Here is a 22494-nt window from a genome sequence, read left to right on the forward strand (position 1 = left end):
CAACATTACCAGAAAAAGTTCTGGGCATTAGAAGGGAGGGTAAAGATTGGGGGGGGGGTGAATGTCTTGACTTTTAGCACCTACAGAAAAAGATTGAGCTTTGAGAGGTCCAAAATCAGTCTCTATGACCTGTCCCCTTTTGGGACTGGAAACAGCCAGAAGTAAAAGAACAATTGTTCTTTTTCTCTTGGAATCTCTTCTGTTGTCCCTTGCTCCAAAAAACTTGGTGAATACGGGGAATGACATGGTGTAACTGATCCTCCAAAATCAGCATCCTTCCCATTAAGATTGGGATGATTTTGAATCTAATCTTGCACCCCGATAATAATACTTGTCACCCAGCTGTGTGACATTATTCTCTGCCAAACTTCCTGGAACTAGCTTAGTCTTCTTCCCAAAGACAACTGTGGGTATGAGGGAGTGAGGCAGGGGAAAGGCCAAATGAGTCATAAGTGGTCAGAAGGAGTGGCTGGACTGCCTGCTGTACTCCTCCCTTCCTTATCCTTTTTCACCTGCCATTTTTACTTTTCAACTGCTTTTCTGTTTAAGCTTGTTGTCATTTGATCTGGAACCTGAAAAGGGGCAATTACTGGAAGGATAGTTTCATTGGGGGATGGGAAACTGTAAACACCATTCATCATTTAACCCTTCTCCCCATCCTTCCGGAAAATGTCCTTTGAGGGTTAACCAAACAAGACTTCCCTATCCAAGACAGTGTTCAAGTTCCCTTTAACATCTTCTGTGCCAGGCAGGGCACCTGGTTACATATCCCCATGGATTCTGCCCTGAAAGCTACTTCTGTTATGCTTTTGCTGTAATTACTCAAATGTTTCCCTGCCCCGTGAGTTAACAGATCGGGTTAGTGATGTCAGATTTTATGGACGTGTACACATGTCATCTGCATGTTTCAGGAGCTCTCCTTAACACATGAGCATAGTCACTAGATGGTAATCAATAGTTATGAAAGCCAAGAAGAGCATGTCTGTCCAGAGTCATCCTTTCCCTTTTATTTAGGAGTATTTTGGGTCTTGGGACAGTCTTGAGCCCTTAGACATGTCCAGACAGATCACTATGGAGTCCACTGCCAACTTTTTGTAAAAGTATTGTTATACCTGTTGAACTGTATAAAACTGATCTGGATCATTGTCTAGTTCTAAAAATTCTGCTAAGGAGACATTGTGGAATACTTTAAGTACCAGGAGGCCACAATAGACCTAGGCTCCTTCAAGTCCAACAGATCCAAATATTTCTTCATTATATCAGGCATTTCTTATCTCCCACTTAAAGTGTTACCGTATCCATCCATTGAACATATTGTAAATACTAGTGCCTTACATACTGTACTATTTTCTTTACTGCTTATGTATATTATCCTTTATATTTGTTTTATATTGGGTGTTTATGGTTGTTAATGTTGTCTGTGTATGGTTGTTATTTTGTAGACTAGGTCTCTTCTGGTGTCTGGCTTGTGGCTGAAAACGGTCAGTTGATCAGTCCCCCTACCTTGTTACCAAAATTTAAATAAAAATAAATAAATGACTAAAACAAATAAATACGTAAGTAAATAAAATGGACAAGAAACATACTTTATTACTACATGAGAAATGGAAGATAAGAATAACAAAATGAGTAATAATGAAAAAAAAGTCTACAAAAGAAGTACAAAAACCAGGAATGTATAACATTTACCTTCTTGATAAACTGTCACCACAAAGTCTCATTTCAAATTCTTCATCTGAGTGTGGTGTAGAAGAAATTGTCTGTGAAAAGCCATCATCTGAAGAACTTTGAGAACTGCTTAATGGAATGTAATATTTTCCAACCTATAAACAAAGAGAGAAGATATCAAAAAAGAGAAAGGAGACAGTAAAAATGCTTTTGTTACAGAAACTGCTTCCATTCTTTACAATCCTTATACCTGGATTGGATCACCAACAGCAGAGTGAAAGGGGAGTGGTAACAGCAGTTAGCTTACTGTCTGTATCTTTGTGGGGAATAATCTCCAAAAATACAGTAGTGGTGCTCTCACTGCCCTGGTCTGGCCACATTGTGCATTGTGTTTATTTCTAGGTGTTCTCACTGATAACAGAAGAGAAGGAAAAAATGATAAAGTGCACATAATCATGTCATGGAGCTGTGAAAGGGCCATCTTAGACAACAAAAGTCATAAAGGAAGGATGGGACATAAGAAACATAATAATGCAGGTTCTAACTACTCTCTAGATTTACAAAAGTACTTCTTGAAGGAGAGGACAGTGGACTGGACTATGAGAATGGGTGCTGTAGAGGGAATCAGTATTGACATTCAAGGTGGCATAGGTTAGGTGGAGAATGGTTAAGAGGGGAGGGATGAATTGACTGAAGGTAGAACAGTAAATGCATTTAAAGGATAGTCAAGGCACGCTAATTATTCCCTTTGGCTGTCAAGCAAATGCAGTGCAATGTAATCCTCTTGTTAATTTAGACACTTGTACTCTGAAGAACTAGTAGAAAATATGTTTACCTTTAGTGGAGTAGTCTGGGTTTACTACTGTACTAGTTTGTATGTGTGTAGTGTTTTTATCCAAAACAACTGATTTCATAACAATAACTAGAAGGTATTATGCTGCTGGTAACAGTAAACAATAACATCAGTCACTGACAGCTGGAACGTTTGATGTGAGAGCTTTCATTATAGACTTTCTATGTTGATACCCCTTATGTGGTTGAAAACCCCTCCGTACTTACAAAAATGGTCTCAAACTTATACATCAGATGCTAAGTAGTGAATTTATTGGGTCCAAAATGTATGTTATACTGCTACAGAGCTTATGACACCTTTAGGTTAGGTGCACAAACCTTCTCATTTAACAGTTAAGTTAGAAGGCCATCACTCTTGATTTATTTATTTATTTTATTTTATTTTACATTTGTTGACCGGGCTAGTCTAGCTGGATATATGTCCATTTTCAATAGAGGCCCGGGGAGAAAAGCTCCACTAGTTGTAACAAGTATCATCATAAAAAGGCATTAAAAGGTTACATTAGAAACATAAGTAGTTATAACAAGTTAAACAGATAATATAAATTGAACATAAGGTTTTTTTTTTTTTACTATAGTCATATGACAACATATATTTACAAGGTTTTTTTTTTTTTTGTGCAGTGAAAGTTAACAAGGGAAAGGGTGAAGGAAAAATGAAGTTAGTCTGGATTAGTGCAGGAGCAAAGCCAATGTTTATTGAGATAAATTTTCAGTTGTCTTTTAAAAAGTAGGAAAGAGGTCAAAGATGTGATATCAGAGGGCAGGTTATTCCATATTTTTCCAACAGAGTTGGAGAATAGACAGTCGCTTGCATAATTGTTGGGTTTGGTAATATTAATCTGAAGTTTATTTGAAGAACGTAGTTGTTTCAGGTTATTGTATGGTGAAATAAGGCTAGAAAGTATTGGTATGTTGGCTGGCTGATATAGAATCTTATAAGCTATTAAGAGCTGTTGAAGTACAAGTTGGTTAGGAAGTTCAATCCAGCCTAGTTCTTTTAAGATTAGATTTGATAGAAATAAATCTTGCCATCAAGAACTTTCTGATGGAGTATAACAGAGACAGAGTACTGACTCAGTTCAGAAAATGCTACAGCACCTGACCCCTTCCAAGCAAAGATATGTCATATTGTTTCAGTTTAGAGACTAACAAGCACCTGACTCAGTCCAGCGACAGACAAAGAAACTAACTCTGCCAAGGAATATATAGAGGACATTAATCTGTTTAAACAGAAATATAGTATCTAACCTATTCCATACAAATAGTGCTTTCCAAACCAACAAATAGAGGTAAATTCTCTTCCTGTGGTTGGGGAACCAACTTAAAAAAACCTGTGTGAAAAACCTCACCAGTCTAAATATGCATGACTTACAGAAAAAAAAAACAAACAAAAAAAACAACCCCCCCCCCCCAAAAAAAAACTAGCAGTGTCCCTGTTGAAATACTACATTCTTCGAAAGAATATAGTGGTGGAAGTATCCTTGAAATGAAAGTAGGACTCTCCAAGCCGCTTCTTGCCCGACGATATCTCTTTATTTGTAAATACTAGTTTTTAGGCACATGAGCACTGCTTGGATAATGTGTTAAAGCTTGTAACAACTGCACTTATTTCAGTTGTTCAGAGAAGGGGTGTTCTTTGAGATATGCCTGCCCTCAGGGGTGGTACCATTGGTGGGGGATGGATCACCACTGCCTTGCCAAACAAGTTTTACCTGTTTCCAAAGATTAAACAGCTATGTTTCAGCTGCATCTAATGAAAGATAACAAAGCTACTCAAAAGATCTTAAACATAAGTGCAATAAACTGTAGTGGAAAAGCAAAATCAAGTCCATTAAAAAAAACAAAAAAATACTTGTCTTAAGCTATCGTTTTCTAAACTACAGTTATTTTTCTTTGTTATAATGCTTTGGTTTTGGATTTTGCATGAGTTGGGCCTTCCCTTTATTTTCAGTTCAAGTTTCAGGTCAGATCATTCCTTTTTTCTTTAATTCTAGTCAATTTCCCAATATTTGACTCTTCCCTTCACTTGGCCTCAGATATTTTCTTACCTAATTCTTTACAGGAGTGAGCTGTATTGCTGCTGTGTGAAGGCGTTCCTTACCTTGTTGTTTCTGGGTATTTATGGTTAGTCATTTACGAGTCTGGCACTAATTATGGGCGTACTTCTCAAATGTACCGAATACCAGGTTTGTCGGTAACATATTGGGGTGCCATGAATTTCCGCATGTCCCCTTTAATTTCCGAATTTCCTGTTTTTTTTTTTTTTTTTACTCCTGACATCATTACATGCAGGACCTGCGTGATGATGTCAGCTTCTGCAGACTGGTCTGTCAGTGCACACTCACAGTACATTTTTCTTTTCCGACCCCTGCTCGGCTCCTCCTCAAGGTAAAAAAATAGCTTCTTTTCATGTAACGGCTGCAGGAGACCTTAACATTTACATTATTACAGCTTCCTTCTTTTATTTATCAGGCAGGAGAAACTTGTGCTTTTCTTTTTATATAACGGCTGCAGGAGACTTTAACATTTACATGTGCTTTTCTTTTTATATAATGGCTGCAGGAAACCTTAGCGTTTATATGTGCTTTTCTTATCTTTTTATGTAACAGCTCCAGGAGACCTTAATGTTTACATTTGCTTTTCTTATTATGTAATGAGCTTGGCTAATGGCTGCAGGAGACCTTAAAGTTTACATATGCTTTTCTTTATGTAACAGCTGCAGGAGACCTTAATGTTTACATGTGCTTTTCTTTATGTAACAGCTGCAGGAGACCTTAATGTTTACATGTGCTTCTCTTTATGTAACAGCTGCATAAGACCTTAATGTTTACATGTGCTTCTCTTTATGTAACAGCTGCAGGAGACCTTAATGTTTACATGTGCTTCTCTTTATGTAATAGCTGCAGGAGACTTTAACGTTTGCATACATGTGCTTTTCTTTTTATGTAATGGCTGCAAAGAGGTCGGAGAGCTAGGGGATTGACGAGGCCTGTATGTATTACTTTGATTATTGAGGTGTCTAGTAGGTCATCCAAACTTAACACTGTTTAGGTAAGGCATTCTGGTTGCTCTGTGTTTGGTAAACAGATTAGATAGCTTATGCAGACAGAAAAAGGAACAGGTTTTGTATTTACTTTCAAAGGAGAGCTTGATCCAGATTTTTGATTTTGTAAGACTCTTAAAAACATTGTGGGCCAGATTCAATAAAGCCTACAGTAAGTGTACACTAAGTGTACACGATATGTATTCAATAAAATTCATGTTACATTTTTTGTGCATTCTAGTCACTCAGAAAGATTACGCTAAGTGCGCATGCAGTCTACACTTTGGGGTAACCTTTATGAATCCCTGTCAATAGTTAAAGCTGCAGGAATATCAGTAGGAAAACTAAAACTAAGAGGAAGAAGGTGTGAATTATGTCTGTGTTGTCTGTTCACTCAGAACGGTGTGCACTTAGTGTACACTTAGTGTAGGCATTATTGAATCCCAGGGTGGGGTTACCTATCAAAACATCTACTCTTCATAACATCTAAACTCAAAACATCAAGACCATAACATCTAAACTTCAGAACATCTAAAACTCATAACATCAAATCTCAAAACAATGAAAACTACAAAGCAACTATAAATAACATCCCACAGAGTTTTTACTATGTTTATGCAGGGGGGCAAGCCCCTCTGCATCCCCCATGTGGAGGGCTCCACCCCCCCCATAAATTAAATATACCAACTCCACGGTCGCACTACAGTGGGGGAAAAAGTTAATTTCCTAACCCCACTGTAGTGCAGTCTTGTAGTTGGTATATTTAATTTACGGGGGGTGTGGGAGGTGCAGGGGGGCTTGCCCCCCTGCATAAAAGTAGCAAACAGTGTGTGGGATGTTATTTAGAGTTGCTTTGTAGTTTTCAATGTTTTGAGATTTGATGTTATGAGTTTTAGATGTTTTGAAGTTTAGATGTTACGGTCTTGATGTTTTGAGTTTAGATATTATGAAGAGTAGATGTTTTGATAGGTAAATGTCTCAAGCTATCTGCTTACAGCTGAACGTCTATTCCTGGGCAGAACAGCACTTGGTGACTGTAAAACATAAATAGAATCTGTACAGCCTCCTGATGAGTTATTGTAGAGTTCAATAACGGGTGGTATTGGGTTCGAGTAAAATGGCTTTGCATTCTTTTATGTTTAAATACAATTAATTACAGCATAATAGTTATGTTACCTAAAATTAGAAGCACTTATCTCCTCTTGAATATCGTGCTTTTATTTAATTGTGATGGTGGGGGAGAACTTGTGAAAAACGTGACTTATTGTGTGACTTGTATTTTATTTCAGGTAGAGCCCCTCCATATCCACTTGTCTGATTCTTAAAGTACATGTGTGTTATGAAGTGGGGATTAAATGCCCCCCCCCACCAAAATGATGATAATAATAACTCATGCACATTCTGTCTTCTTTGCTCACAGGTGTTTTTACAAGTAGCAGCTGTTGCGGTACTACTTGTCACCCAGTACCTTCGCAGTTAAATGACCTCTTTGTCGAATTAAGTGTCCCATCAACACATACATTCCGTGCCTGGATTCTCCTGTGCTGTTAACATGTTTCTGATGTTGCAGGGCCAGTTAATGTTGTTTAAGAGTTAATTTTTTACTGTCTTGCATGTTTTAGATGTAGTTGATTTCAATCCACATGCCTAGTAAATGTTCCATTAACAGTTTAAATTGATTGGGTTGGTCATACATATCCTTTCAGCCCCACTTGGGGATGCTTGATAACACCATCGTTCAGTAGTAAGACAACTGTGACACCAGTACATAATGTTTACATGACACCAAAAATCTTTTGTGTAGTAGTAACTGAAGTTGGGAAGTAGGCGATTCAGAGTAACACTGACAGGTGTTTGTTTTTTTTTTCAGAACAGAAGTTCTGCCACATAATTTTTTTTCTTATCAGAATTTTGTGTAAATATTTTTTCACATCATTTCAACACTGCTATATATATATATATATATATATATATATATATATATAAAATGGATACTTAATAGTCCTGCTATATTATTCAGTCAATGCTATTGTCCAAGGTGTTAGTTTTAAAGTCATCTACAGATTAGAAAAGTCTTTGAGGCAAGGGCGTGGTGTCAATGACTGACAACATTGCCCAAACATAAATCATATTAGCACTGGAGGTGTCAGGTGTAGTCGGTCACCTAGAAAAATGTGCGGTGCAGCTGCTGATCCTGAAGTAAAGCATCTGATTCTAGAAAATGAAGATTTAAAACATTAGAAAAAGTACATCAAGCGCAGCAGTAATGAAAGCATGTTGGCAGTGCTACAGAACATTTACAGACTATTAATCCCAAGTTGTCATTTTATATTTGTTCAGAGAACAGAAATGATTAATTTCATGGTTGTTGAGCACTTCTGTAAATAAAGTACTTATGAGTTGGCAAGTCCGTACAATTACAAAGATTGTGTGCTTATTTTTATTACTGAAATATTTAAATATGTTCCTTTGGTAACTCATCTTTGCACCACTTCCTGTGACAGATAACTGTTTTTAATACATTTTGTGCATTGTTATCTCATTTTGCTGAGAGACTGAAGTGCTTCTTGTAAGGCAGTCTAGTGCCCCTGTAACTCTTTTCACTACTGGCTTGTGACTGTGGAGAGCATTCACACATTTGGTGGTGGAAGAGCAGAAGGATAACGTTTTACCGGCAGGCAGAAGTGTGTGTGTGTGTGTGTGTGTGTGTGTGTGTGTGTGTGTGTGTGATTACTTTTACTGGCAAGCAGAGTAGCACAATGGGTATAATAGTTGCTTTTGATGCAGAAGGTTGTGGGTTTTACTCCCAAGGTATGTAGATGGATTGCTAATACTGTATTGTATTGTACTTTAAAGGGACTGGATGCAGCAGACCCTGAGAATGTCCTCTTAGGCAGAGATACCTAGTAACAAGGAACCTGTTATCAGTTTGCCATACATTCCCTATTGCAATATTACTAGCTTATTTTTTTAATGTAACATAGGCAATTTATTCCTGAAGGGCAACATGCACTTTATTTGTAGATGAAGCAATGACATATTAAGCTGTTTTCTAGCAGCAACCTCTTCATTAGTTACAGATCTTACAGATCTCTTTAAGGTGGAATTATTTAGATGGCTTTTACTTCTGCAGAGATTGTGCATATTTACTGATACTGGTGGATTGTAGAAGTTTGAGTAGACTTTTATGATGGAAATGTTCTGAATTGGGCAGTTTTGTCATTATTGGTTCATGCATTTTGTTTCATTGCTTACTAGAAAATGTTCAAAACAATAAATTTAAAACATGCTCTAACAAGTGCATTGTATTATGCAAGAAATGTAATTTAATACAATCAGGAAGGTGTATCAAAGGACACATGTATGTTTCATGTGCAATGGGCCTTTAATTTGAAAACTGCCCAGAGGTAATCTTTATCTGCCACTGGCCAGATGCATTTTCTTTGACTGTGGGTTTCAGTGCTGTTTTAATGAATGTAAGTTTCAAGGGCAGAGAAGTTTTAATGCTAAGTCTATTTTCATTGTGAGACTGTATTGCTTTGTTTAGCAGATGTCTATTAGTGTTTGCGCTATAAAATGTAAAATAAAAGTTTAAATGAAATCCAAAGAATAATTGTAGAAGTAAAGCAGTATGCACCTTACTGTGTTTATGGTAAATGGGGTGAAATAGCCAAGTGATGGGACACTGGAATGTCTGCAGGGTGGAGAGCTGTGTATGGGAGCACCATTCGACCATGATTTTGTGAGGGGGGAAGGGTGGCAAATTCAAAGACAGCCCCTGGAGGCACAAACTCAAGCTATGCCACTGATCAGTAGGCTATGGAGAATGACTTTTGGAGGTCCTAGCAAACTATAATATTCTTTTGCTACGATTAGAATATTGCCTACCATTAAATGCCCTACTTTTACCACAAAACCCACAGCCTGCAAGTCACCAAAAACAAAATCCTAAGGATCATCATTTTCTCCCTTCCCAGTGAACATCATTGCTACACGTTTCAAAACAAAATGGTTACTATTTACTACAGGGTCTGGGCTAGGGTCATATTTTGGTTGTCTGTTCTTCAGTTTGCGTTTGAAAGTTGGTATCCCACAATTCCATTGGAGTGGGTGGGGTTACATAATTGTGTAAGTAAATTTTATGTTAATCAGCGTACAGATTTGTACCTATTTTCATGGGCCTTTGTCCAGATTTTTATGTTTCCAGGTTGAGAGGTATGATTATGGGTAGTAAACAAAATACTACCTCAATGCCAGTGGCATGGCATGAGAAGACACTGGTACAATGAGCAGTCCCTACACTAAAGGAAAAGGGAGTCTTACTCTTTTAATTTTTTTTTGAAGGTAACAACACATGTATAGATAGATTTAGATAAGATAGAACTTCAACAAAATGTGGCTCTTGTAAATTATGTTCTTATATTGTCAGCCAAAAACAAACAATTCTTAAAAATGGACTTAATAGTAATACTAATTTCATCAATGGAAATTGTAAAACAGCAAGCATAGTATACATTGCACTATGTCTGGGACATCATAGTTTCTTCTTCTTCTTTCAGCTTTTCTTGGTTAGGAGTCACCACAGCGGATCACCTGTTCGCTCATGATTGGCAGTGGAGTTTTACGGTGTTGAGTTGCCAGCCCAGCGCTCAACCTTCCACAGAATGCACACCTAGGGCCAATTTAGAGTATCCAATCCACTTACACCATGTCTTTGGGATGTGGGAGGAAACCGGAGCTCCCAGAGGAAACCCATGTGACCACAGGGAGGACATGCAGACTCCGCACAGAAGGCACCCCAGCCAAGGATCAAACTGGAGAACCTCTTGCTGTGAGGTGGCAATGCTAACTGCTGCACCACCACGGCTGCCCTGGGACGTCATAATTTCTACATAGGTAAAATGGAATGAACATTAAATAAAAGGATTTAAGGTTACTACCTGTCCCTCTTTGCGAGGGACAGTCCCTATTTGGGCAATAGTATCCTACAGAAAAAAATGGCAAATATCTTGAGATTTTAGGACAGAAGATATTGCATAACTTTTATTTAATGGGTTGCATAAAAGAGTTATTTTGTATCTGACAACGCTAAATATTATTTGAAATAGCATAAGCAACTCAAATGCTTCCAAAATAAAATTTTATTCTGGCAAAATAGTAAAGCTCTGTCCTTTGCATTGACTGTGGGTATGTTTTGCCCTACAAAACCTCACATTTCTACAAAAAATGTCCCACTATGGGCATTTGAAAAAGGGGGCAACCCTATTTACAAACACCCCTATGACATTAAAAGACAAAATATTATTAATGCATTTTACAGACATTTGTTTAAATGCGAAAAAACCACAAAAGCACCAGCTTCCAAATGCACCGGTACTCTCACAGGCTTTATTAACGCATAAAATGTCACTCCAAATCGATAAAAAATACACACTTGTACTTTGATTTAAAAACCAAAACAGGACTACTCAAACTAATTTTCAAACTAATTTTTGTAAAGCGCTTTTCATCCGGATCTTATCCGGACTTCTTCAGACAAAAAATAGTACTGTTTTCTAGTATCATTTAAATACTTACACCTGTTTTCAAGAACCTATCAGGTTTCAACATTCAAATTTAAAAAATTAAAGCGATATATGCTTATTCTCATTCTGTCACGTTTCAGTAGTTGACTAAAACCACATACATTAAAATATGTTTTAAAACTGTTTTTTTTTTTTAAATTGTTCTAATGGGTAATTCATTGTACAATGACAATGAACTAAGGGTAGCTAGTGCGTTTAACCCACCTTGTAATTCTACTATTAATATGTTTGAAATGCTATGTGAATATGAATTTAGACAAATAGCAGTTAATAATAACCAAAAGCACTTTAGGAATAAAGAGAACATCACTAATGAAGAACGGCACTTATTAAAAACATTTAGGACCCTCACAATTAGATTTATGAAACCAGATCAGGGAGGGGGCTTAGTTGTAATGCATAAAGAGGATTACAATAGGAAAATGATAACAGTGCTAGAAAAAGAAACCTATGAAGAAGTAAGCTTGAATCAAATCAATATAGCATACAACAGAATTAAAATGTTTCTTGGTGACCTTTTCATCGATGGGTTGATAGATACACAACTGAATCATTACCTAACTATGTTGGCACCTAAATTACCACAAGTATTTGGAATACCAAAAATCCATAAAGGGTTGAACGATCCACCCTTTAGAGCATTAGTGGATGAAAGGCAATCTATCACATACCCATGTGCGAACGTTGTGGACCTAATATTGAAAAAATATGTGGAGAGGGAGCCACAAATTTGTAAAGATTCATGATCCTTTCTGGACCAACTAAATAATTTAACCTTCCACAAGGAACACAACTTTTTGATAGTGAATGTATGTGATTTATATTCATCCATACCACAGGATTTAGGTACTGATTGGTTATAGAATATATTAGAAATATAGGAGCATCAGAGAATGACACTAGACTAGTGGAACAATTGTTGGACATTATTTTGAAAAATAACTACTTCACGTTTAATAATAGGTTGTTCTTACAAAAAATTGGTGTTGCCATGGGGTCACCAGTAGGGGCAAGTTTTGCAAACTTGGTAATGGCCCACTGGGAGACTAATTTTGTTCTCCAGACTCAATGGAAAGAAAAAATTATTTTTTATACGAGATTCTTGGATGACATTTTTATACTAATTAAAGGTGACAGGAATACAGCTGATAACCTAGTAGAATACTTTAACACAACAAGTCATTTCTTAAAGTTCACTAGGAATTATCAAGAACAAAAAATCCACTTTTTAGATGTAGAACTTTGTAAGAACAACCAGGAAGGCAGGTATGTAACAAAAATCTATAGGAAAGACACTTACTCAAATTCTTTCTTGCACTTTACCAGTTTGCATCCATTATACCAGAAAAAAATCAGTGGTTAAAGGGCAACTGGTACGTGCGGCAAGAATGGTTAGCACAGGAAAGAACTTTGAGGAAGAATGTAACTTGCTTTATGAAATGTTTAGACATAGAGGATATCCAGAACGTTTTTTAGTCAATATATTTCAGGAAGTGAAAGTTAAAAGGACTTTGGGCATCTATAAACCCATTTTAGATGGTTGCACAATAGACATAACAAGTACAATTAGAACTACAATTTTAGAAATAGAAGTGGATAAAAGGTTGCCCATAAATGTGATTGAACATAATATAGACAACAGAAAAAGTTTCTCACTTTCATTTATCCTTACATATACCCCTATAGCGGTAGACATTCAGAATACGGTAAAGAACTATTGGACATTACTAACTACTGACAAGGATATATTTAACAAAACAGGTGAGTTACCTACTATTACTTTTAGACATGGTGTTAATTTAAAACAGTTATTAGAAACACCGTATAGACCTGCAAAAAACAGCGCAGGTACACACAAATGTGGTACATGTAAATATTGCCACTATGTGGATAGTGAGAATCATTTTATTATTAGGAAGGAGAGATTTAATATCCGAGAAACATATAATTGCAACACTAAGTCAGTTGTTTACCTGGCACAGTGTGACCAATGTCCAGCATTTTATGTCGGTAAAACCGACCGCCGACTGAGAGACAGGATCTATGAACACCTGTATGCAATTAAGAAGAAGAGAATGGACAACGCACTAGCTAGACATAGCGATGGGAATATGGGGCATGATTTTAAATTTAAGATCATTTCACATTCCAACCAGTCGGTAGAGAATAAGAAATACATAGATGATAGTGTAACTAAATTATTGTTGGAGAGAAGCGAACTTAACTGGCAGTTACGTTTAGAGGCTAACAAGGAACCAGGACTCAATGAAACATGCTCTATAGCATGCATATTAAAACTAAAGAGTCTGCTCAGATAAAAGAGCAAGGTACCTCATTGGTTATAACACTTTTAGGTCAGAAAAATAACTGAAAACAAAGGTTTTTTCATACCTATAGATTGTTAATATTTAGTTGTAAACCATGAAGTACATATGTAGCACTCATGGTTCAACTATCACTCGGTAGTAACATTTTTGTCTACATTTGCTTAATACTGTTTACTGATTTATATTTATTTGTAATGTTTCTATATAAAGCTCATTAACATCTTAGAGCAACTATAGTTATATAACATGGAGTTATTGTATACAATATTGTTAATATTAGTTTTTTAGTCTCAACAAGATTTTTAGGTATTATCCCCATATTAGAGTTACATTATGTATACCCAATGATATTAAATTCACTAATAGTGAATAAGGATTGTGGGATTTAAATAAGGAAGAGTAAAATTATTCCCAGTGTATAAAGGCACACTCATAGAGAAAAACATAAGTAACAATATATTAGTAAACAGGCATTTACACGAGTGATTTGAACATTCTAATAAGTAGTGATCACCCTTAAACAAATTACAAAAATGATACAAAAATGACACTAGACTAGGCACAATAATAACAGGTGACTTACCCATAAGAAATGGAGTGGACTTAAACAGTTTAGCAAACATTGTATATAAACACATATGTATAAAGACCTATAAGAACATCGTACATAAGAGGAGACTAGAAAAGTTAGTAGCCGGTAAGCGGACACAATGAACTGTGCCTACGGGTCACTGTGTAACGAGTGTGACGATTCAACTATTATTATTATAAGCTATTATTATAAGATGGTAACACAAGGGTTTTTATATAGTTAGGATGACTAACACCATATAAATAAACAAACAACTTGGCAAAAGGAAAAAGACGGTGTTTTGGGTATAAACAATTTATGGAAATATTAGAAAGATCGTAAACATACGACACTACAGTACACAGGAGACAGGTAATAAACATTCCCATTGAAACCTTATGTGAATGGTTGAATTGTTTACGGATAGGGAGTGATAACACATAAGTTTGATTTGGGTTTGTAGGAAGAACGAGCTATATACAGTACAGATTGAATTTTGCACCTTTTGGATTTACATGAATGTATTTTAATGTATGTGGTTTTAGTCAACTACTGAAATGTGACAGTGTGAGAATAAGCATATATCACTTTAATTTTTTTAATTTGAATGTTGAAACCTGATAGGTTCTTGAAAACAGGTGTATGTATTTAAATGATACTAGAAAACAGTACTATTTTTTGTCTGAAGACGTCCGGATAAGATCCGGACGAAAAGCGCTTTACAAAAATTAGTTTGAAAATTAGTTTGAGTAGTCCTGTTTTGTTTTTTAAATCGGAGTACAAGTGTGTATTTTTTATCGATTTGGAGTGACATTTTATGCGTTAATAAAGCCTGTGAGAGTACCGGTGCGTTTGAAAGCTGGTGCTTTTGTGTTTTTTCTCAGTTTGTTTTCGTTTATTGGTGCTTCTATTTGTTTAAATGCACTGGACTATGTAAGTATCAGTTTGTATACTTGAAAACATTCCCATGGACCACAAAGGTAGAGACTGGGAGAATCACATTGAATTAAGAGAACTAAAATGGCAGTTGTTTTTGAATGCAATGAAGCCACCTGGTCTGATTGATATGATAGCTCTTCACTCAGTACTAAAAAGAAAAGCAATACATTTATAGTGCTATTCATGGGTCAGGTTAAGGGACATTCCTATGTACTCCTATATACTTATAGCCCGTTATTTTTTAACAAAATATTTATTTGTAAATTAAATGATAATTAAAATGAATGAGAGCTTGTTGTACACAATTTGTATACTAATATAACATTTTAAGTTGGTTTTAGATTGTTTTAGACTATTAAAGAACAATATTAATTGTATTTTATAGAAATGTTCTGTTTTAAAATACCTTGGAATTACTTTACAGTATGTCTTTAAATTATTTGACTCAAAAGGAGGTGAGGCGTGTACAAGCTTAGATTCTGAGGAAGTTCTGGTTTGGACCGAAAGTACTCAGTCATTAAATAAACTTATTGAAGTTTGAAAATTTTTTGGATTTTGTCTGAGTTTTACTCATTTTATAAACACACTAATGGGTCTTTGTTCGTGTTTCAGTTGACTACCTCTCGGCTTTCAATAGAGTTTGGCAGTGCTTCTTAGATTACTACTTTTTTTTTTTCAAAGAAATTGCCTAAACAAATATAATATAATAATTATTATCTTTGTTTGGGCAATATAGAAGATGAAAAGTTTAAAACACTTACAGAGAAGCAGGCCAGTAACACTGACTTGGCACAGCATCACTCAGAAGCTTCAATTTATTTTACTCTGTGTGCCCTCAGAACATTGCTTACTACTAGAAATCCGTGACAGGGAATGCTAGTATGTGTCATTAGCTAGTAAATGACAGATAGCAGCATTTAACACCACAACGTATTTTAATTTTATTAAAACGATCACGTAGTGAAAGGAGAGACAGCAGCATTTGACAAGAGGACTCATTTTATTTTTATTAAAAAGATCACTGTTGTAGAACTGAAGTTTTCTTTGACTTGTAGACACTTAACTTCTTCCCCCATATCAGTTCCTCTAGATACTATCCAACTGTAGTTCAACAGCTAAGCTTTTTTAGTCTACATTCTGTTGCCATATCAGTTGTTGCCCATCTTTACTATGATCTGCCCACTATCAGTAGTATTTAAAATTTATTTGTCCCTGATTTTCATCCTTTGAGCACCCTCTCTCCGATTCTTGCACTAAGAGGTTGACCTTTGATCACTTAGGTAGTTCTACTTCTTCATGTAAGAATACCTGCAGGGAAAGTAACCAGAAGTATCATAACAGTAGTACAACCATGGCATCTGTTTGGCAATGTGGTTTTTAAATAGCTAAAAAAGTCAGGTTAAGTTACCAGAAGTACAGATTTGAAAAAAATGCAGAAGTGAAAGTCAGCATTCAGAACACTGAAAGAACGAAAAATAGAAAAGATTCACTAAGAAAGGCATGCTACAAGATAGCAACTGCTCACAGGTCCTTCACACAAACTGAAACAGTTTCTCAAATTCTAATTTATTTTATAGCTTTTTAGGTAAGTATTAGGCTAGCTACCCTTAAGGGCCATTTTTAAGCCAACATCAGTTTCCCTTTTTGCACTCAAATTAACCTATCCCATTTGGTTAGAGATTGGCTTTACCCATCCCATGATTGATAATTTTGTAATACCCCTAATGATTATATCCAGAATATCACTAAGATTGTTTTATACCCAGAATGCCACTAAGAGGCATTGACACTCAGTGACAGTGGGTGGGCATGAGTCGGGATTTGGTACTGCAGGGGTTTCAACACATTAAATGCTGAGAGAGACCTCAAGGGAAATGAGAAACAAAGTGCAATAAGATCATAGTATTGACTATTTTTACTACTGTACTGGTGTTCTGCCATAGTTTCAAAATCTGAAGATGTTATTGTTGTCATTTTTTGCAGCCAATTATATGCAATATTGGAGCAGAATAACACTGAGACAGTAGCAAACACCACCCATGAGTGCACCACACATCACCCCAGAGTCAGCATCATCTCAAACATCTTCAAAAGCTATTCTTAAGATCACCATTCTGAAGATAAATAATATTGTTAGCTAAATCTTTCCCACTATAGTAGAATGGATGTGGACCTCTTCTAGGATGCTGCATTGCAAATTCCTATCATTGGTGCAAGGTAAGTGCAACATTGGAAGTAGTCTCAAATTAACTATAATAATCTAGGGCTAAAATATTGTAGTCATGCAAAAACATTTTATATATATATATATATATATATATATATATATATATATATATATATCTTTGGTCAGCAGTTTACTTTGGTGATTATGACAGTATTTAAGCTTACACTAGAGATAAGTTAATCATAATACAACAATCTCTGACCATGAATAATGTTATAATTTTAATGTACTTTTATTTTTCATGCACGTTTACCTACTAAAATTAGCAGGTGTCTCTTAAAATACATGAATGACAGCTAAAACTTAGCATTCAAACTTTCAAGTAAGCTCCGTCGTCTTCAGAAACACATATGTAACATTCATAAATGCACAAAAGAACACTTTATTTTAGTGCTGGTGTATTCTTTACCCAACTGGCCAACTCAAGCTGAAATTAAAAAAATGTTGCACAACAGGTATACCGTTTGATCTCTGTACAACTTATGTATGAGAGCCCAGCACAGCACAATTACAGAGAAGCTAGAACACAGAGTACAACAGCTAGTCGATTAATCACATGATCATGCAGTCAGTGATTACAGCCTATAGTGAGCTGGTTTTCTTAGGCACAGCATGTCTATGCTAATATTGTTCTGTGTCCTTAGATAACTCAGATATTACCTGTTTTGACAGAAGACTTGAAATATTTTAATTTCTAATATTTCATTCAGTGAAAACTATTTTCCTATTTAGCTTCAAGCACGAGAAAAATATTTTAGTTCCTTTAATGTGTTATGACACATTAGCTAGATATACCTCTGCTACTTAGATGCAGTTACAAGATCAGCCTGTCATGTCTGATTTCATAGCCAACTGATCTAGTGGTGTGCTGTTGGGTTTTGGTCCAGTAGCAGCTTGACTGTGAAATTTTTCTTTCTGCACAGTATTATTGTCATGGTATTATGTATGCAAATACATGTGTGACTAAGGAGACCAGCAAAAGGTGAATTTGTAATAAAACTGGACTTTGCTGAGATCCAGAATGAGTGTCATACTTCATAATGTATGATATTTGGAATTTTCTAATATCAAGTTTAGAGATTAGTCCAAAGCAATGGCTGTCTAGGAGTGCAGCTAGAGAAACTGGCTAAGTAGTGCCCGAATACATATCATGTAATTCCCTCTGTCAGCCTTATCAACATAAAAGGCATAATGGAATCTAGTTTCTCTAGACCTTGTTACACATCTCTGCCATTACTTTAGCGGGGAGTCATTGTCTTTGACTGCTATAGGAGATGCTCTGTTTCTATTTATCCAAAGAAACTTAGTCCAAATACTAATCAGATGGATTATGGCATCATCTGCAGCAGCCACTGGGACAAGGGCTATGTCTCCAATGGAAAGTTGCTGTACAGTGGGCTCTCCAGTTGTACCAGACTTGCCAGTGCTGGCTTGTATGTTTGCACCAGTCATGGGGACTAAGGGTGTTACTGCTGAGGTGGATGGGGAGACTGATTGGAGAGTTCAAAAATGACTTAACTGGTAAGGTAGGTCCCATGTTATTGAACTTCTGCTGTCCTTAGCACACAGTTGATGGGGGGCGGACTTAATGTGTTAACAGGGATACTTCCCTTACTACAAAACTGATGTTATGCCACTGCTCAGTGCAAACACGCTTTGTGTGAATATTGTTTTGGAACATTGGGAAACTAATTGTAAGATTTTTAAGAGTTTTACCCCAATAGCTTAAGAGACAGGAAAATAAAGTTATTTAAGACAGAAGTAAAGTCATACACCTGTCCCTGATGCAGCTTCGACCTTAAGTGCTACTGTAGGGTCAAACTTGACCTCCAGGGCTGAACCAGGAAATATTTAGGAATCTTTTAAGCAAAAGAAGAAGCAAAAAACAAGACAGACAAGCACAGATATCTACTACAATTCTATGATTTAAAAATCCTAGATTGGAAGAAAAGCTGGCTTCTGCTGATTCTGTCGGTGGTGTTTCAAAATTGCCAGTCAAAATTCTTGCTGAAAAGTCTCCTACTAAACTGGACAGGATTGAAATTTTATTTTTCTTAACTGATAAAGAAGTTTATTGGATTAAGGGCTCAAGACTGTTATCAGCAAGATATTTTAGGTTTTATTCTATTCCTTTACTAAGGATCAACTATGAAGAGTTTATGGAGGCTTGTGACCTCTTTCCTCTGGTTTAGAACAGGCAGAGGAAGTATGTAATTTCCTACTTTTTCCATAATATCTTCAAGTTTTTTTTTCACCAAACACCATCTTGGTATAGATCCCAAGGAGGCCAGAGCTGATCTGGCAGGCACCATCATAACCAGATTTATCAACACTGGCTGTGGTCTCAGTTTCAGGTCCACAGCCTTCCATGTCAACTCCTCTGAAGTTGACATTGTTATCGGTGTCTTCAGTCTTGTTGGAAGTACTGTCAGCCTTGGTTGATTCTTTGGTCCTGAGGTCTGACATCTGACTGGAGCTCAGAGCTAACATTTTTTTGTGCTGATGCTGATACTGATGGGTCAGCCTTCAGGCCTTTGGGGATTGAGGTCCTCAGTGTTGGAACTGGGGTCAATGGGATTGTCCATCCTAATGCTGAAGGCCAGGAAGTTAGGTCAAGCTTGATACTGGTCTCAACAACCTTTGGTCTTTGGCAGCTGAGGCCAATGCCCACAGCTTCAATTACCATATTGACTTCAGTGTCAACACCATTATTGAAGACAGCTCTACATGTGCCACTGTTGGGACATGTACCCCATACCATTATCAGCATTATCTGCAGATGTTGTTTTGAATAGACCTTTAGCCATTCACCCTTTCAGACAGCAGTACAGAGGGCCTGGAGACATCATGCAGGCTTCTCTGCAGTATCAAGACCCTTTCCAGTTTCTTTATCATTATCAGACTCATCACCTCTGAGAACTGGTAACGAAACATACAAGCAAGAGGAAGCATGTAGACTCTCCTTTAAAGTCTCCCATCACAGATATCAAGTTAAATAGATGAAAATGGCAAACATTCTCTATTTTCCTCAATGACGCCACATATTACGAGTTTCTGACATGATGAGAAAGACAGGGGAATGTCCCACAGACCATACAGATTCTCCACAAAAAAACTGCAGAAGGTTTTACAGACTCCCCAGCCTTCTTCTTGGGTGGTCCCTCCCACAGACATGATAGTCATACTGGGGATGAGATTTGCAATGGAATACCTAGATCCTGTGACCTCCTCAGCACTGCATGTTTTTGTTTAAGACTCCAAAACTTAATGCCACTGTGGATGTAACTGCTCTTAACTAAGCTTGAACCATAAACCCCTGTTGTCCATCCACTGGATAAGAAATCAAGGGCTACAGATAGATTTGAAAATTGTGTTTATACACTGTCAGTATTTTCTTGCAGGGTGGTAAACTATTTTTCACATATAAGAGTCTAGTGTAAGCTAGCAGATGAGCTGTATCAGTTACCAGATGATTTGTTGAATGGCAGTTTAATCAGAAACTATAATTATATATGTCAACTGTGTTTTCCACTGATCATTTCACTATGAGAACTGATTGAAACTCAGATGATTGTGTGATTATTAAGCAGATGTTCGCACTGAGTTATATCATCAAACTTTGCTGCACTTGACAGATTTCACTGAGGAAAACAAAGCAACTCTACTAATGCTCCTTTTGAGAGGCCCACTCTTTTTGACCCATATTAGGGCACACCTGGGAAGAAAACACCATTTTTTCTGTTAATATAAGATTTCATAGTCTGCACAATACCTTTTCAAGAATGCAACCAATCCTGCATAAACTTTAGTTTAAGTATGGCCAACAGTAACAATACAATCAGATGTCTGCTGAAAGGAACTAGCTGAACTATGGCAACTTTTAGAATGATCCCCAGTCCAGAGTCAGGAATAAATCAGCAACAGAAAGGATGCCATGGTCCTCCTTCCTGGAAAATGCAGCAGAACCACTTAGAACCTCGAATGTCCCACTATTGAGGTTAATATAGCAATAACCCACGCCTGGGTGTGGGTAATGCGGGATTTACCCATGGTTGGCGTGGTTAAACAAAGACAACCGTGAGTAAATCCCACATTACCCACACCCAGAATTGGGTTATTGCTATTATACTATGACATTATTTAAGAAAAGAAATAATTACTTTTCTTAAATAATGGCATTGTATAATGCCTCTTTGCTGCCCTTCCGCAGCTGTCTGGTATCCGCGGCAGTTTTGATGTACTGCCCATGCCTGCGCAGTACATCAGAGCTGTGGCCAAAAGCAACGGAGAAAGCAAGATCTCCATTGCTTTTTACTGTTTCGCTATGTTAAATGGGTTTAACATAGCGAGACAGCTTTAAAATAAGCAACGGAGATGTCCGTTGTTTATTTTAAAGCTGTCTCGCTATGTTAAACCCATTTAACATTGCAAAAGCAATGGAGATCTTCTCGTTTTTAAACCTGTCTCACTATGTTAAATGGGTTTAACATAGCGAGACAGCTTTAAAATAAGCAACGGAGATCTCCGTTGCTTATTTTAAAGCTGTCTCGCTATGTTAAACCCATTTAACATAGCGAGACAGGTTTAAAAAAAAAGCAACGGAGAAAGCAAGATCTCCATTGCTTTTTACACACTGTGTCGCTATGTTAAAGGAGTTTAACATAGCGAGACAGTGTTTTAAAAGAGACATACTAATGGAAAAAGTCTGGGCGACCGGACCTTTTTCCATTAGTATAAGTCGATTTACAACGTGCACGCTGGCCAATCAGTGTGCACGTTTTGGAATATTAATGGGGGGTCATGGTATAATAGGGGTCATCTGTCCATCATGCAGGATAATTGGATAAGGACAGTAATATCCAGGGGCTACATTATTCTGTTCCAAAATCCTCCCCCAGCCACACTGTCTCCTATTAAAAGACATCCCATCCCATTAAGACAGTACAGCAAGAAAAGAGGTATTAAATCTCATAAAGAGAAAAAAAGTCATCCAACAGGTTCCCCAGTCCAGAAAGAGTTAGGTTATTACTCTGGGTTCTTTTTGGTATCAACAAAAACAAAACAAAACAAAACAAAAAAAAATTACCTCAGGCCCATATTGCACTTGAATGTCTTACATAAGTTTATCCCTAAAGAAACTTTTTGGATGGTCATGATCCATTCCATCCTTCCCTGTCTGTCAAAAGGAGACTGAATTTGCTTTTTGGTCCCCCAAGATGCCTAACTAAATTGCTGAAAAGTCAAAGAGGTTTCTGCTAGTCTTTTTCAGTTTTGGACTC

General features: G+C 36.8%; 1 protein-coding gene across 3 annotated transcripts in view; it reads right to left on the reverse strand.

Annotated features, from left to right (window-relative positions):
* FLT4 (fms related receptor tyrosine kinase 4) overlaps window positions 1-22494 on the reverse strand; it is a 1292248-nt gene that overhangs the window by 61580 nt on the left and 1208174 nt on the right. For all 3 annotated transcript variants that reach the window (XM_044069598.1, XM_044069597.1, XM_044069599.1), the window contains exon 27: window positions 1690-1823. In XM_044069598.1, coding sequence (XP_043925533.1) covers window positions 1690-1823 — 134 coding nt within the window. The remainder of the gene's footprint in view (window positions 1-1689; window positions 1824-22494) is intronic.

Source organism: Protopterus annectens, chromosome 4.part0, assembly GCF_019279795.1.
Source record: "Protopterus annectens isolate FY-2018-M chromosome 4.part0, PAN1.0, whole genome shotgun sequence".
Lineage (NCBI taxonomy): Eukaryota > Metazoa > Chordata > Ceratodontiformes > Protopteridae > Protopterus > Protopterus annectens.